We start from the raw sequence: 16,074 nt of genomic DNA, 5'->3' as shown, positions 1-16,074 counted from the left end.
ATATATACTTTTTTTCTTAAAATATCTGCATGCATCTATTATACTGATACTGGTTCCTTTCCTTTTCCTGTAAAATGCACTAATGTAATTTGTAATTTACTATTTTCATTCATGTTTATGCAGAAAGGGATCATTTATACTCTATAAATACAGGATAGAAACCCCCAAGAATTCTGCAACAATGGATTTTGTTAGCCATGACTGACTGCAAGACATCGCAATGTAATAATTCAAAGTTGAAAATTACAGTAAAATCAAAGCCTATATTGTTGAAATACATATTGTTGCCACACCACATTACCAGCATGTCCAAATAACCTCCCCAAAATCTGTGAAGCAGGTTTAAAAAAATAATGGTAGAGAACATTTTCATGATTAAATTTCATGTCTAGAGTTTAAGTCCCTCTTCTGGTTACTTAAAGGTTAAAATGTGTCTATGCAGCTTGAATTATCCCATGTTTATAATAAAGTGCAGATTTCTTTCTGTCTGAATTACACATCAGATGCCCACAGCAGGCTTAAAAAATGTCTCACGATCAAAAATTTGTTTTCAGGTGATGGTCTGAAGAGGAACTCACACTCCAGCTCTCGCTCAGGGAGCAGAAAGAACAGAGGTTACTCCATCGGGCTTGGCCGCTCTCAGTCTGGCGGCATGTCGGAGGAAGTCGAAGATGTCCTGCTGCACAACAGTAGGCTGCATTTTTTTATTCTTGGCTCACATTTCAGTCCTAGGGAAGGCGCTTTCATTTCTGGATCAATAGCCAGTTAGAGATAAAGTAGAAAGAAATGAGACACGAAGAGGTCTTTTATTCTGATGCAAGCATGGAGTATATGATCAAAGGAAGCAGTTACAGGAGCATTATTCAATGAGGAAAGAATAAGAATCATATTTATTAACTGAAATCTTGGTTCATTCAACAAGGGAAAGGTTTCGATCTTGCTTCACCAGCTCTGGGAGCTGTGAGATGTTGAGCTCGAAAAGCCGAGTGCTACTTTACATTAAAAATAATCCAGCTTCAGCAAAGGGTCACAACATTTTAAACTGATTTTTCAGTGGTGGCATAGCAACAGCGGGAGCTAAGACGAGCACGCCACTCGAACATCTGCTAGGCACTGCCGGTTAAAAAAAGAACGTGCACAGATACAGATGAGTTGCATCAGCATTATTAGACAGATACCACCCTTTTTCCACAAAAGAATGACCTCTTAGGTTTGGAATGATAAGAAATAAAACTGAGCACAGCTGACAGTTAAAATCTTTTTCATCATCGTCTCAGGTGGAGAAGACGGCGTCTCTCCGTGCAGCACCCCCTCCTCCGCCGGCTGGGAGAAGTGTAGCTTTGCGGAGGGTAAGTGTTACACATCAAACGGTCAGTGAGTTTGCTGTGCCCCCTCAATTTTCCCTCCACGAAGACCTTTGACATGCACTGTCTGGCACTTTGTTGTCGTTTTCTCTGCGGCGCGGCCGCACTGGTCCAAATGAGAAACATGAGATTATTGACATTTTTAGTCCCTGTGCTTGTCAGTGACGACAGAAGTCGACAGAATTTGGTGGCTTGTATTGACAAATGCCGTCTGGATCTTATTTGGAAAAAAATAAAGAAACAAACAAGAAGAGTTTCACCTGGAGAGGAGAGGCAGCTATGTCTTCTGTCACTTATATATCAGTGGGTGTTTTTCAGGCATTTATTATTTCACACTTAGGAGGGAAAACTAAATAAGGTGAAAAAAATGCACGCCCTCACTTCTCTCTTTTCCCTTGGCTAACTCTGCCTCTCTTTGTGTCTTGCTGTCTCCAAGTCTCCCAGAGGAGTCCCTCTGTGACCTCCGACCAATCACAGAAATCGGTGGAAAGCCTTTTTTCTGCCAGGTGGGTGATTGGAGGCTTGCTGGCTGAATTAATGTGCTGAGGCTGTGCTACCACTACATTAGGAACTAAATTGGTATTACAATTCGACTACTTCACAGGGCAGAAAATATTCTTAACATCATCTTTATCCATTCCTGTCAGCTGATTTTGGCTTTTAGCGTAAGATGTATTGAGGTTAATGTATCAATTGAATGCAGGGTATCATTAGCTGTGACCCTGAACTGAGTTACAATTTCTTCTCCTCAACACAAAGAGTCCACAGCCATGCTTGCAGCTCTGCCAGGATGTGTTTAGAGCTGAGACACCTAGGTTATACAATGTGCTGATGCCTGCGCAGAGTGAAACACTGTTCAAATGAATGAAAGAAAGAGGCCAGATGGCATAACTGTAAAAAATATACAATATTTTCAGCTGGTCTCTAATGGAAAATCTCCATAGCACTGGATGAAAATTGACTGATTGAAATAGCTGAGTGAAGTCTGACTTTTGCTCACCTCATCACAAGTGGCCAATCATGTTAGTTAGAAATTTGGCTGGAGGAGGAAAGATTTGGAGGTTTGCATAAGGGGGTTACTTCTGGGAGAGTATACCACTCTTGCAGGTAGAACATATGTGCTGAATGATGTGTAGAAAGTATTCTCTGAATCAACTCAAATTGTGACCTGATTTTGGTGTTAAATAACAGGTTAAAAGAGAAAGTTACTTAGATACAACCATACTTAATGGACAATGGAGATTTGTTAAAACGAGCAGTCAAGTTCAACATCTAAATATAACAGATTTAGCCATACGGGCAAATTTTTGTCTGCAGTCGCTTGCAGGTTAACATTATTCATTACTAGTGAAGAAAAACCAAAAGTACAAAAGGATCTGTGCGCCGATAAGAGACAAAATCATGTAAATGTTGAGACATTTTGCAAAGAAAATAATTTGAGATTATGTATATAAATCAGATAAAGCCACTGCTACATCACTCACAGAATCTAAGCTGAGCATGTTGGTCTCACCCATATTACTGTAGTTAGATCAAATGTTGAAGCTGATGGGTGAACATGATATACTGCATTCTCAAATGAAATAACTCTGAAATCATAAGGTAGCCGTGCCCTAAGGCATACCCTGCATTTTTGTCTCTTTTTTGACCTCACATGGGTATAGTGGGTTATATGTGTTTTTATAAAATACAATATAAATGTTATACAGTTTGTTACATAAATATTTGGGCATTTTGTGTAATCTTGCATCTCTACGTCCCCACAGTGGAAATTTAATGAAGAAGTGCTTGAACTTTAAGCTTATTTCAAGGGTTTAACAAAAGTATTGCATGAACGATTTACAAATTACAGTCACATAGACTCAAAAGTAACTGGACAAACTAATATAATTTTAAATATAAGGATTGTTTGTAATACTTGAATGAAAATCATTTGCAATCAGTAGACTGCATAATGTCTAAGACCATGAAAATGGGTCTCTTTGCCTTTGGTTTTGTATTTAATAACTAATAGTTTAATAAGAGGTGGTGTCTTTGAGTGCAAACAGGTGGATATACAATTTCTCTGCTTAGAGAAGCTCCTTGATTGCTTTTGCAGTAGGTTTTGGGTCACTTTCCACTTGCACCGTGAAGCGCTGTCTGATCACTTATGCAGCATTAGGCTAAATTGGAACAAGGTATATTGCTGTGCTATTTTTTCCAAGTATTAAAACCTTAAATGATGTTAGTTTGCCTAATTATTTTTGAGCCTTTATGCATCAAAAATGTAATTTGTAAATAGTGGTTTACAAAACCTTTGTAAAACCCAAAGGTGAGAGTGTGCAGGGTTTGATTTCAAATCCACAATGATGGAGTACAGAGAGAAAATTAGAAATTACAGAAACACTTTCACCAAGACTTTAAACTAGTGATTGAGACCATAAACTCACGAGGACAGTGTTTACAGAGCTCATAAAAAAGTGAGCCGTGTTGTTATTTTCTCATAGATTTCTATACAGTTGTACTACTTCAGGAGTTGCCCCCTAATGGTCATATAAAGGAATGCAGATATAAGGCAATTCTTCACTGATTTGACTTTTTATACCTTGAGGGTAGTTCCCCTTAAAATGTATGTGGTCTGTGCAGTTTCATATCAATCCAATAAACTGTCATTGGAGATATTTCTGCATAGACGAAGACATTTTCCATCCCTAGAAATGGAGATGCCCAGAGGCTAAAAAAACCTCATTACCTGTAAAAAAAATAATTTCCCATTTTTTATTGGGTTATAAAACGTGTAAACTTTTACATAAAAGAAAAGAAAGAAGTTGTTGCCATTCTTTTCCTTCACAGTCAGTGGATTACACCTAATGATGGTTTGTGTTTCACATACTTTACACTGTAATTTACTTCTGCACCCCCCTCTCCTCTTTAAGGCTGGCCCTCAGCAGGACTCGTCTGCTAACTCGAGCTGCCAAAGGATTCATGTGTCGATCTCACAGCAAGTCTGGTGATTCAATTGGAGAGAGCGACAACGAGAACAAAGACTACATTCCTCTGGTGGGCTGCAGATCTTTACATGTGAATGTTTTTTTAACGTACACTAACTCGAGCTGACAGAGTCTGTGAATCTGTCAGAGGCTGTTTAGACAGAGCGAACAATGAGTTTGCTCGTTTATGCTGCTTTGAAGAGCCCTGAGGCGTAAGGTGCACAGCATGTAAGCATGCTGTATTGTAGATTTAAATGTGGCGTGTCTGTAGTCTGACATTATATACACTCAGAATAAAAGAGACTTAAATGAAATTTCTTTCTGTGTTGCAAAAGAAATGGGTATGATTGATGGATTAATAGGGTGCTTATAATATGAGCATTTAATATTATAAGACCATGACCCTCGCTTCCACTAACCAAGACCTTAAAGGGAGCTCTAATTGTTCAGCACATGGCACATTGTCCGTATATTGTTTGGCACTTCCCAGATTCAGTGGAATAAAGTATGTGTCAGAAATGAATAGCTGTAGAATAAAAGATATGTAGAATAGCTGACCATGAAATGATTTCCTCTTCTTGTAACAGCGAGGAATCCTTGGTCAGAGCATCTCACAACAAGCTGTTGATTGGAGCAGAAAAAACCCCACATTGCAGAAGAACATCATGAATATGAATCAGCTGTGGACTTGCTCCCTTAGTCCTTATTTTCTATTGATACGCATAAAGACAAACACACAGTCTGCCAACTGAAACTGATTTTAGATGCTCTCCAAATACATGCTGCCCTCTGCTTCACTGCTGAAGGATTAAAGACTGCAGTAACTAAACAAATTAAATAATTTTCTAATAACTTCTTCTGTACAGGTGTTGTTGCAGTTGGCTTGTGGTGCATTTCCCCTGGACGCAGCTCTGTGCGATGCCATTAATGTGCCCATGGACAAGCTAAAGTGGACGTCCCCCTTCACCAGTCACCGCACCAGCCTGGGCCACTTGTCTCACTCCAGCAGCCGCCGTGCTGAGAGTGCTGATGATGGATGCAGATCACCGTTTGAGCAAGAAACATATCAGCAGCCTGCAGATCACACCGCAGGCATTCACAGCCTGTCTCATCTGTCCAGGAGCACCTGGACGGATGCTGGTCCCTCCTCGTTAGCCAGCCCATCTGCCGCTGCCAATCCCCCGCTCTCCACACTCTCCCGGGTGGATAGTGCACAGAGCTCTGGGTCAGGGGGCTTGGAAACACCATCGCCTGTAGAAAGCATGGTGTGGGCTACAGCGGTGGCCCTTGCCTGGCTGGAGCATAGCTCTGCCAACTATTTTATAGAATGGGAACTGGTAGCCGCCAAGGCCAGCATGTGGCTGAGTGAGCAGGACATCCCAGAGGGCCGAGATTTAGCATCAGTGAAGGCTGCTGCCAATCAGCTCTTCATCATCCTCAGACACTGGGATGAAAACCTGCAACTGAACATGCTCTGTTACAACCCTAACAGCGTCTGAGGCCTGTCAGTCCAAGACTGCAAGTACTCAAACCCTAACGATACTATGCTAACTGAGGCCATGCTATTCTCTGATCAGCAGTTTGTCCTCTGGAGTCTGATTTTGCGTTGCAGTTGTGAACAATGTGTGTTTTCTTCTGTTTGTGTGCTGTTCCTCCAAACATATCACAGGCTCTTCAGAGGAACTACAGTGTGTGCAAGCTGTTACCTCGCTGGTGCCATATGCTGTATCTGGATCACTATTAGCAATGGAGCTATCCGAGTTATGCCACTGATTTGAGTTTGAAAGAGAAGAATGCCAGTGTTAAATTTGTAGCATGCCATCAACCATCATCATCTGAGAAAAGCTATTACTGTCATCACATTGATGTAACAAGGAGAATGCTGCAAAACTATGGTAAGATCAACTGTTCCACTAATTAGTACACGCCATTTTTACAACAGTACAACCTTTTCTGAATTGTTTGGATTGTGCTGAGGGGAAACAAATGTTGAAAATAATAATCTGGTTACTTGCCCTCAGTACTGGCACTCTTTTCTAATGCTCGGTGCCATTACATTGTTAGTACTATTTGCCATTTTTGCAGTTTAATTGTAGCAGAGAAAGAAAAATATGCAAAAAGCTAGAGAAAATATGTCATAGGTTAACAATTTGTTTGAAAAAAAATATGTGGTATATGTGGGGAAATGTGTGTATCTCTCTAGCATGTGATTTACTGTCTATATTTCATACAGTTTTTATTTTCCCGTACCTGATTATAACTGTTTTAGAGTATAAGATTTATTATTTCTTTTACTTTTACTTAAAAACAAAAACACAGATGTGGAGCTGGATGCACCAGCGGTTTGCAGGTTCAGAATTATCCTCATAAGCTGAAGGTTTGCTAAGTAATAAGGAAATTTACACTAATTGAACTCTAATTCACACAGAGATTTTCCCTGTAATTTACCAGGTTTAACTGCTGTAAGCTGACATAAACATTGTTATTAATCTGTTAGAATAAAAAAGTGATTACGCTTTAAGAGGTTTTTCTAAATGAAGCTTCTCAAAAAATAGCACGAAACCTACAGAAATAATTAGGCTTTTAGCACTAAGGACCACACTTTACTTAAAATATATCAAAAGCATTATATAGACAAAAGCATTGGGCCGTGCCTCTTAAACTTTGAATTCAGGTGCCTTTTAAAATGGCTCATTCTAAAGAACCCACTGAATTCAAGCATGGTACTGTAACAGGATGTCATATCTGCAATAAGTCAGTTTGTGAAATTTCTTCCCTTCTTGCTGATTCCGAATCAGCTGTAAGTGGTATTATTGCAAAGTGGATGTGATTAAGAGCCACAGCAGCTCACACAAAGTAGCAGACCATGTAAAGATGCAGAGTGGGATGGCTGAGTGCTGAAGTGCATAGTGCATAAAGTGGCAAACACGGTGCTGACTTAATACCTGTAGAGATCCAAACCTCCACTGGCATCAGCACAAATCCTGTGTGCTGAGAGCCTCAAGGCATGGATTCAATGACCAAAAAGCCCCCCCTAGGAGGGGATTTGTATTTCTGCATTAATAAATCAGTGCCGTACATGCATCATAACCGCGATCTGTTCTGTAAACCTACGCTGTAACCTTTGCCATAACCTGACATGCTGCTCCCTGGAAATGTAACTACACGCCCCTGTTGTAATTGGTCCGTTCAGGAGATTCCTCCCCTGAGTTTCTGGCGACCTTTTTGCTGTGGGTTTTGAATGAATCAGTGGAGCCATGTGCATACAACCACGAATGTGGACGTTGGGCTCTACAAGGATTCACTGCAAAAGTCTAAATCAGTCTAAATCAGCCGTAATGTGTAGTTGGCCCAGTTATTTTGTCCATGTTGTGTTTTTATGCACTACATAAAGATGTAGGAAATACAATAGTAATTGCTAGTAGTATGGTATAACAGGCAATAACGGAAGCTAAAAGTTATTCTGTGATACTGGCTGGAGGACACCTGTCTTTAAACATAGCCGTCATCTTTATCTCAGTGTTATAGCTCTTAATTTTCATTATTGGGTCTTGCACAGTTGCAAACTGAAAAACTCGGACCATAAAAAGAGAGACAGACAGATAGAAACAGCCAAATTACTAGAAATTAGTTGCACATCCTGCTGACATCATAATCACATATAAACATATCTATATATATGCACAATTAAATTCAATACTTTTCTTTCCCCAGAAAGAGCTTTACTTTATAAGTTATGTTATTTGAATACAGATTTTTTATTTCAAAGAACAACTCACATTTGAAAACACTGTTTTAATATGAAATCACTCCCAAAACTATAATACAAATTCTGGAGAGATCCCACTGTGGACTACAGGTGGATGCTGGGGTGTTGTAGAGTTGAAACCAGTAGACATCAATGCAGGGTTAGATGGTAAGTTCTGCATCTTAAATGGGCTGCCAATTTGGGAGTATGTGTTTGGTATGTGATGGGAGAGCGAGGCATGTTATGTGTGCACGATGCAATCCTAAATGAGTTTTCAGGATTTAGTTGACTTAAATATTTTTTTATTGGAAACTATTTATTTGCACATTATAAAGCAAAATCAAAAACGGTTAAACCCACTTGTAATGATCTATAATTTAATTATCACTTATGTTGGACCTTGGATTTGCAAACAGCTGGTGCTGCCTACTCCCCAATAATATGTACAGCGACCAAAAGTCCTGCTCCTGAAATCAAAGATGAATGGCCCCTGCTAATTATCACTGTCAAAGCTTCTTTACCTCAAGTGCCTAAACAAGGTTTAAATCAGCTGAAAATGTAAAACCTGTTCATTGCAGTAACAATTGGTTCATTTAAAAATATATACACAGTCGATACCCTTCTTTCTGCCTTTTTTATTCTTCCTTTTCAGTCCATTTGAGCATGTTTCAGTATTAATTTTCTATTTTTTCCCCCTCGTTGCAGTGTTGCTTTACTCAGGTATTCCTTTTTCCACTCAGGCTGAGTTGCATACGTCCGTCTGCATGAGCACAGGTGTTTATGTTATGGTGTTTGATGATTCAATTGCCACATTGGAGGCAGTAGTGCAGTATTTCCCTCTCTGAACTGAGAAATACAATGTAGATGTCATATAGTAATATTTTTGTCCTGTAATTGCAGTATTTAGTGCAGCTGTAATTGAAATAAGTATTTTTTATGTACTGAGTCAGGTGTATGGTGCAGTATCTTTCAATTTGCTGTTCGTGCCTTTATAAATGATTGTTAACTGTTTGAGGCTGCTGAAAGCTTTTGCTGTGTCTTTATAATTGTGAATGCTCTGACCAGCTCTGAAGGTGCATGTAATAAAGTAAGTCTACAACCAAAGAGCTGGGGCTCAAGTCATTATTGTTCCTCTGCTACCATGAAGGCAGACCTCATGGACTAATACTGTGACCCTTGTCTTTTTAAGGATCTCCTGCTATGCTGATAATTCCAGGTTTACCCATCGGTTTGTCTCACTAATCTTCCTCCAAAATGAAGGAAGCACAAATGTCAATTACCAGTGGAGATGTCCATTTTGCATATACTTTATGGTGACTGGACAGTAAGTGCTGTGGGGCAAACAAACATGAACAATTTTTATGTTGATATATTGGCCAGTAATGGCTTTAGAGAAATGTCATCAAATCAAATCATATCATGTAAGTACACCACAGAGAGCACTCGATGAGCTGAGGGAAGCCACTGATTTCCTGGGCTTCCTACCTGCAGGAAATTCTATATTAATAGACATACGATTATTGCCAATATTATAAAAATGTAACCTGTAGTCAAGTACCACAATAAAGCTCTACAGAACATCTTCAGTCACATTGGTCTCACAGCCCTGTCTGACTGTGGCCTGCTGTTTATTTCAGTACATCAGAAAATTACTTGGAAACATGACACCACGGTGGCCATAAACCAGCTGTGAAATGGAGAGATTTTATTAGCGAAAAAGGATACGTGTTGCACAATGTGAAGAATTAAACTGGGAAAAAAGTAACTCTGTATGTACCTCTGAACCTATCAGTATATTGATCACCCAGCCACAAGTAAGAGCCCCACAGAGGTGCTCTTCAAAAGGAAAATCAGAAGGAAGCTCCCTGAAATATTACCGTCACAAAAAGATTTGGCGACAAGACACAAAAATCCTTAAAAAAAAAAATCAATGGTCTACACAGGCAACAACACAGGGCAAAAATACCACCTACGACCCTACAACTAAAACACAAGGTTTTACACCTCATACATATGACCAGGATGCTACACCTGATTAGATTTTGTGAATGGAAACAAACCTAGAAGCTAGAAACCTTTCTGGTCATGCACTATTAGAGGTCACTTATTTAGAATGATGGTCCATGATGGTACTTTTATGTGTTCATCAGTTTTGACAAGGTCTCCAACACCACTGGATGAAATGCATGATGGATGGATCAACAGAAAGACCAGATGCATTTCTCAGGTCCCGTGTCAGGTCTTTGCTGTATTTCCACCTGATAGCTCTCTTGTTGCAAACATCCTATTTGATGCCTGTCAAAATGTGTTATTTTTGACACTTTTTTGTATATTCAGCTAAAGAAATTTGGACAAATTATGTGCAGGCTGCTAGTAACAAAGATACAATTTATTTAATTGGTTGTTTGCTAAGTTGCTTGTTATGTGTAGAAACAATGCTGCTTCATCCCTTCAAATTACAAAAAAGGCTTTTTATGCACACTTGACAGGAGAAAAATGAGAACGTTTGGAGAAAGGGAGCAAAGTTGTTGGACTTCATGGTAAGTTTGGACAACATGCTTCTATAACTTGGTTCCAGCTGATAGTTGCACTCATCCTGCTGGTTGCTAGGGACTAACGTTTGTATGAGTAATGATACATTCACAGCAACTGGAAAATGAAATTTTGCTCTTGCTTTGACTATAAATGCACTCTGTAAACTTAAGTTTGGAGAGCAGTCTATTAAAAACTCTTTGGGCTTCACAACATTTTCCCATCACTGAACTGAAGTCAAGGTGACCTGAGCTACACTGGTTGTATTCCTTCCCCCGAGTGACACGGTACAAGTCTCATTAACAACAAAAAGCAGCCATAATGTGGGTCCTTGAAATCAAAGAGGGTGATAGTAATTAGGATGACAAGGCACCATTTACACCATCCACACTATTACAAGGTAAAACAAGCCTGGTGTGAGAGGCAGAGGGCGCATGAACGAGAAATGGGGGAAGAGAGGGCCAGCGAACGGAGCACCGGGTAAGAAAAATGAAAGCTCATTACTGCTGCGCTAATAACTGTCTTCACCCCTGTTTGAGAGATCAAACAAGACTCAAAGAGTTCCTGACATTGTGGAGTGCTTTGAAGAGCATGCACACAAAAACCCGTATTTAAATCACGATATTTTCTCAGGTGTGTTGTGATATTACGCAGCACGCCTTGATTCCAACAACAGACACGCACACACGTTAAAATCACCTTAGAAAAGTTTGGACTGTGTCCTGTTGCTAAGCTACTGACTATAATGCATGTGAAAATGTGTTGTTTGAACTAATCTTCTGTTATTTCATTTACAGTCCTATATATAGATTAGAATGTAGCATGACATGATCAGTGAGAACAGTGGTGGGTTTTACAAACATAACGCTGATGGGAGCCAAAGATTCATTTAGATTCAGGCTGGAAAGCATCAAAGTGCTCATTTAGCTCGACATGCACATCCATCTTCATGTTTTTTCCCCGCAGGTCCATTTACTCAACATCTTCAGTGACAATTATTCTGTTACATTCCAGCTACTTAAACTCGTCTGGCTTTAGAAAGGAGGCTTATGTCTGATTTAATCCAGACCACTATATCACAGTAGTTTAAACTGGACATAAATAGCATACAGAGCAAACATAAGTAATTGCAGTGTCGGGCTGACTGCTGGCCTAGAGGCAGGTCGTGGGGCACAATAAATGACTAGTGTCTCAGCTTTGGGGTGCAGAACTTAAGATCGCGATTAGCAGTTGCTGTGCTACGTTTTCATTGCATAGCAACTGTTAGTAAGTGTCTATCCTTTTCTCAGTAATTTATGTTTTTAACCTCAATGTAACAGTCAATCCAGGACTAAACTTTGAGCCACAGTAGAGTCCCGCTGTTGATAAATTATTTAATATTTATTAAATGGATTATTTATTGTTAAGATGACCACATGAGGAAACTAAATGTTATGTATACACACATTGGCCACTTTATTAAGTACACCTGTTTGCTAATGCAAATATCTAATTGGCCTATCACGGTCAAGATGACCTACCGAAATTCAAACCAAGCATCAGAATGGAAAAAAAGGGATTTAAGTGACACTGAATGTGTCATGGTTCTTAGTGCCAGATTGCCTTGTCTAAGTATTTCAGACACCGCTGATCTACTACAACCATCTCAAGGGTTTACAGAGAATGAGTCAAAGAAAATGAGCAGTAGTTCTATTTGTGAATGCCTTGTTGCCTTGTTGATGTCAGAAGTCAGAGGAGATTATCCAGACTGCTTTGAGGTGGTAGGAAGTATATGGGAACAGTAACTCATGTCGAACATTAAAGGAGATGGGTTGCAGCAGCAGGAGACCACACCGAGTGACATTCCTATCAGCTGGCAGGAAACTGAGGTTACAGTTCACACTGACTCACATTCACACTCACAAAAATCAGACAAAATAAGATTGAAAAATGATGCTTGGTCTAATGAGTCGCCATTTCTGCTGGCACATTAAGAATTTGGTGTAAAAACATGAAAGCATGGATCCATCCCGCCTTATATGAATGGTTCAGGCTGCTGGAAGTGGTGCAATAATTATCACTTTGCAAGTGAAGAACAAATATTTTCTTTGAATGAAACTTTCTCAACTCCTCTGCTAGAACAGTATATTAATGACAAAGGTGGATTTTGATTTCATAGCCCTGAAATCCTCATATTTTTATGTCCCATTTTTTGTCCCAATAACTGATGTCAGATGTTTTTCCAGCTGCTATTCTGTGTGGTAGTGATCCCTGAATTTTAGCAGGAATGCACTGATTGCCACATTTCTTTTGGAAGCACATTTCTCGCGAGATGGGCACGTACTCTGTCATTTCATGTCATATTCTGCTATGCGCATGATTGAAAAATAACTGCTGAAAAACTTTCCCACCCACTTCGTCCATTCTCAGTCTTTATTGAAGCTGCTTTTGCCATTCTTTGGGGTGGTTTCTGCTATTTTCTGCGAAACTCTCCTTTCAAAGTCGGGAAAAATGGGTTACAGGTTAACCTCCACTTAGGCAATGATGACAGCCTTCCCTGCTTTTCTTCACAGCCATTAGATACAAACCAGAGTTTAGAAAAATGTCTTTCCTGCAGTCTTGACTCTCGAAAACTAGATTCAATCAAAATCTGGGACAATGTCTGAATGTGTGCAGAATAAGAGACAGAAATGCTGCGTTCCCAGCGATTTGATGTAACCCTGACCCTTCATGAAAATGATCAACAAAAAGTGGTGCAGATCATTTCAATGTTTATTACAAGTACATTAATAGTTTCACAAGTTGGTAGTGGTTAATACTCTTTCCTTACCCACGAAAGATCCTTGTTTTGAGACCCAAACCCATCGTCCACAAATGTCTCTTAAATTTAGAGCTGAAATATGAACATCACGGTGCTGTAATAAAATCTGCTTCTTGTCGAGGTGTTGCCTTGAATGAAAATACATTTTTTTAAAAAGCTCTTGAAAATCAAGTTGATGCACTATATTGTTTGTGTGTCTGTGGTTCACTATGGTCCAGTTTGCATTAGTAATGCACATCCTTGCACCGCCAGCCTCTAGGCATGATTGTCATTAATTATTTAATACATTTAGGGAAGGGATGGATGGAGAGAACTTTACTTTGGTCAGAGAAACACTAAACAAGGATGAAGAAAAAACGTACATGGGATCATCTCTCTAGTAGGAAAAAGAACCCCCAAAATAATAAGCTGTATGTTCCTTTTTCTTAAAAATTGCAACCTTTCTACTGAAATGTTATTTCTCATCATTGGTGAAAAACACACATTTTGTAGCCCGTTTCTGAGGGTTGTAGTTTCAGTATGGTAAATATTTGTTTGTTGCTGACAAAGAACAGCACAGAGGCTCTGAACATGGCAGCACAAGAACAGCCCCTCAGCAGATCCATAGAGGAAGGCATCAACCCCAACCACAGGTCCCAAGACTGTGCTAAGGTGCCCCAGAGACTGTCCAGCACATGTAAGATGCAGTTGGGGCAGTCTACACCGAGTCACAACCAAAAGTCTGGGATAGTGGTAAGTAAATGGCAACTTCTAATCCATATTTGGCAACATTTGTTCCACATATGGATCAGAAATTTCCAAGCTGTTATGGGAGATGGTACCAAAAATGGATGAGAGCAAAAGATCCTTTGGGACTTAAAATTCCAAACAGACAAGCAGCTGGTGGCAAATCAATCAGAAACAGTGGTGACTGACAAGCAGCAGAAGATTTCCAGTTCGCTGGACGTGGAGTCCCAGTTAACTGGAGCAGAAGTGGAAGGTAAAGCACAAAGGGGTCACAAATCACGCCAGGAACTAAAATTCAACAAGAATCCAGGAACATCCAAATTTGGGTGCATTAGTAATAATATGAGCAATACAAAACATAATATAAAGCCTCCGTTCACTAGAAAAGTACTTATACTTTAAATAACTTCAAGTTTATTGAGCTAATAATGCTAAAATGCATGAATATTTACGTAAAACTATAAATACAAGACTTGCCTTTTATTTGAAAAAAGTGTTTTGCATTGTGCTTCTTATACAGTACTGCCTCATGTATTACCTGTGAAACATACAGCAGTCCCAGTACTGTAGTTTCAGCTTGATATAAAAAAGGAAGAAATAGGAAGCATAATACAAATGACAGAAATCAGAATAACATCGCAGGCAGAAATGATTAGTAAATCTCTCTCATTTTGAGGTGCAGAAACCGTGAAGGTTTTGATTAACCTTGTTTTTATTGCAATGTACCAGCCATTTACTGAGAATATTTGATTCTTTTGATGTAGTAGCGCTCAAATACTTGAACTGAACAGTGTGTCACCATGTCTGGAGGCTAAGCGCATCCTAAAAGAAAAAGAAATCAATCCACTGCCTTCCCAGTTAATAACACTTCTCGGGAAAAAAAGGAGCTCTAAAGCAATTCAAGGTTTCCTCTCTCTAATAAGGCACTAGCAGAGAAAAATGTCATTTCCACTTATTATAAAGAATAAGATAAGTTTTATGAAGTACAAATGTGATACTCAGAAGTCTAGAGTGTAATTTGTCTGATTATTTATACTGTCTGAGAAAAACACACCAGACATGTAATTTGAATCAGGGCCAGCTGGCGCCTGAGCAGGAAAACGCGATATCTTTTAAATGGCAAATTTCATTTATAAAATCTACTCTTGGCTGCTCCCTTCTTCACATGAGGCCACACCAGCAGGCAGCTCCACATATTTGATTAGGCAGAGATGCTTACACTGGATGCCCTTCCTGACACAAGACGTTTGTGACTTCTCAAAGGATCAAACCAGAGAGCTTTGGTTAGTTAGGGGAATGTGTAAACCACTGCCCGCTGTAGCCTCCCACCTCAGAGTGCAGCAATCATTTCACTTCCATCAATAAGCCTGTGTGAAGCCCTCACGGTGCACTTCTTGCACAGTCCTCATGCCGCATTGACATTCAAAACTCTTAAGCAGGAAATAATAGAAGGAATGTCTTTGATGGTTCCCTCACTGTCAGAACGGCAACTGCCCCTGATGCTAAAAGCACTGCACGACTCGACTGATGGGTTTCCATGGTGTTGAACCAGCGCTGCTGCTTTCATGTTTGCAGCATAAAAGAAAAGGGTTGTTTGTTAATGTACCACTATTAGATGAACAATAATGTTCTTACAGATGTGATCTTTTGGTATCATTGCTTGGTTTTTTTTAAGCTACATGTAAAAATAAAGTCTGTGTGGTTAAAAAAAAGTCTCGTAGCAACGATTTAAAACTGAAAAGTTCAGAGAAATAACAGAAGTTTTTGTCTTTAAGTCACACTGAACAGCAGTCTTTAGCAGTTAGAGTTTCCCTGTGAAATGACAACATTAAAGAGTTACAGAGTGGGACATCTATTAAAGCGAGAGCAGCATTTAAGATGTTTAGCTCAGATGTTCATCCCAGCAGTGATCTTTGGTTTCAGTCATTTCTGTTT

General features: G+C 39.5%; 1 protein-coding gene across 1 annotated transcript in view; it reads left to right on the top strand.

Annotated features, from left to right (window-relative positions):
• The window catches only part of vwa5b1 (von Willebrand factor A domain containing 5B1), a 29,407-nt gene extending 22,979 nt beyond the window's left edge, over positions 1-6,428 (top strand). The window contains exons 18-22 of the mRNA XM_005740931.2: positions 555-689; positions 1,278-1,349; positions 1,801-1,870; positions 4,280-4,403; positions 5,200-6,428. Of these exons, the coding sequence (XP_005740988.1) occupies positions 555-689; positions 1,278-1,349; positions 1,801-1,870; positions 4,280-4,403; positions 5,200-5,832 (1,034 nt within the window). The 3' untranslated portion in view covers positions 5,833-6,428. The remainder of the gene's footprint in view (positions 1-554; positions 690-1,277; positions 1,350-1,800; positions 1,871-4,279; positions 4,404-5,199) is intronic.
• The last annotated feature ends 9,646 nt before the right edge of the window (positions 6,429-16,074 follow it).

This window comes from Pundamilia nyererei, unplaced genomic scaffold (genome assembly GCF_000239375.1).
Source record: "Pundamilia nyererei isolate P.nyererei 1_Seehausen unplaced genomic scaffold, PunNye1.0 scaffold00106, whole genome shotgun sequence".
Taxonomy (NCBI): domain Eukaryota; kingdom Metazoa; phylum Chordata; class Actinopteri; order Cichliformes; family Cichlidae; genus Pundamilia; species Pundamilia nyererei.
Note: the sequence above shows the minus strand (reverse complement) of the source record. Positions and strands in the feature narration are given on the sequence as shown.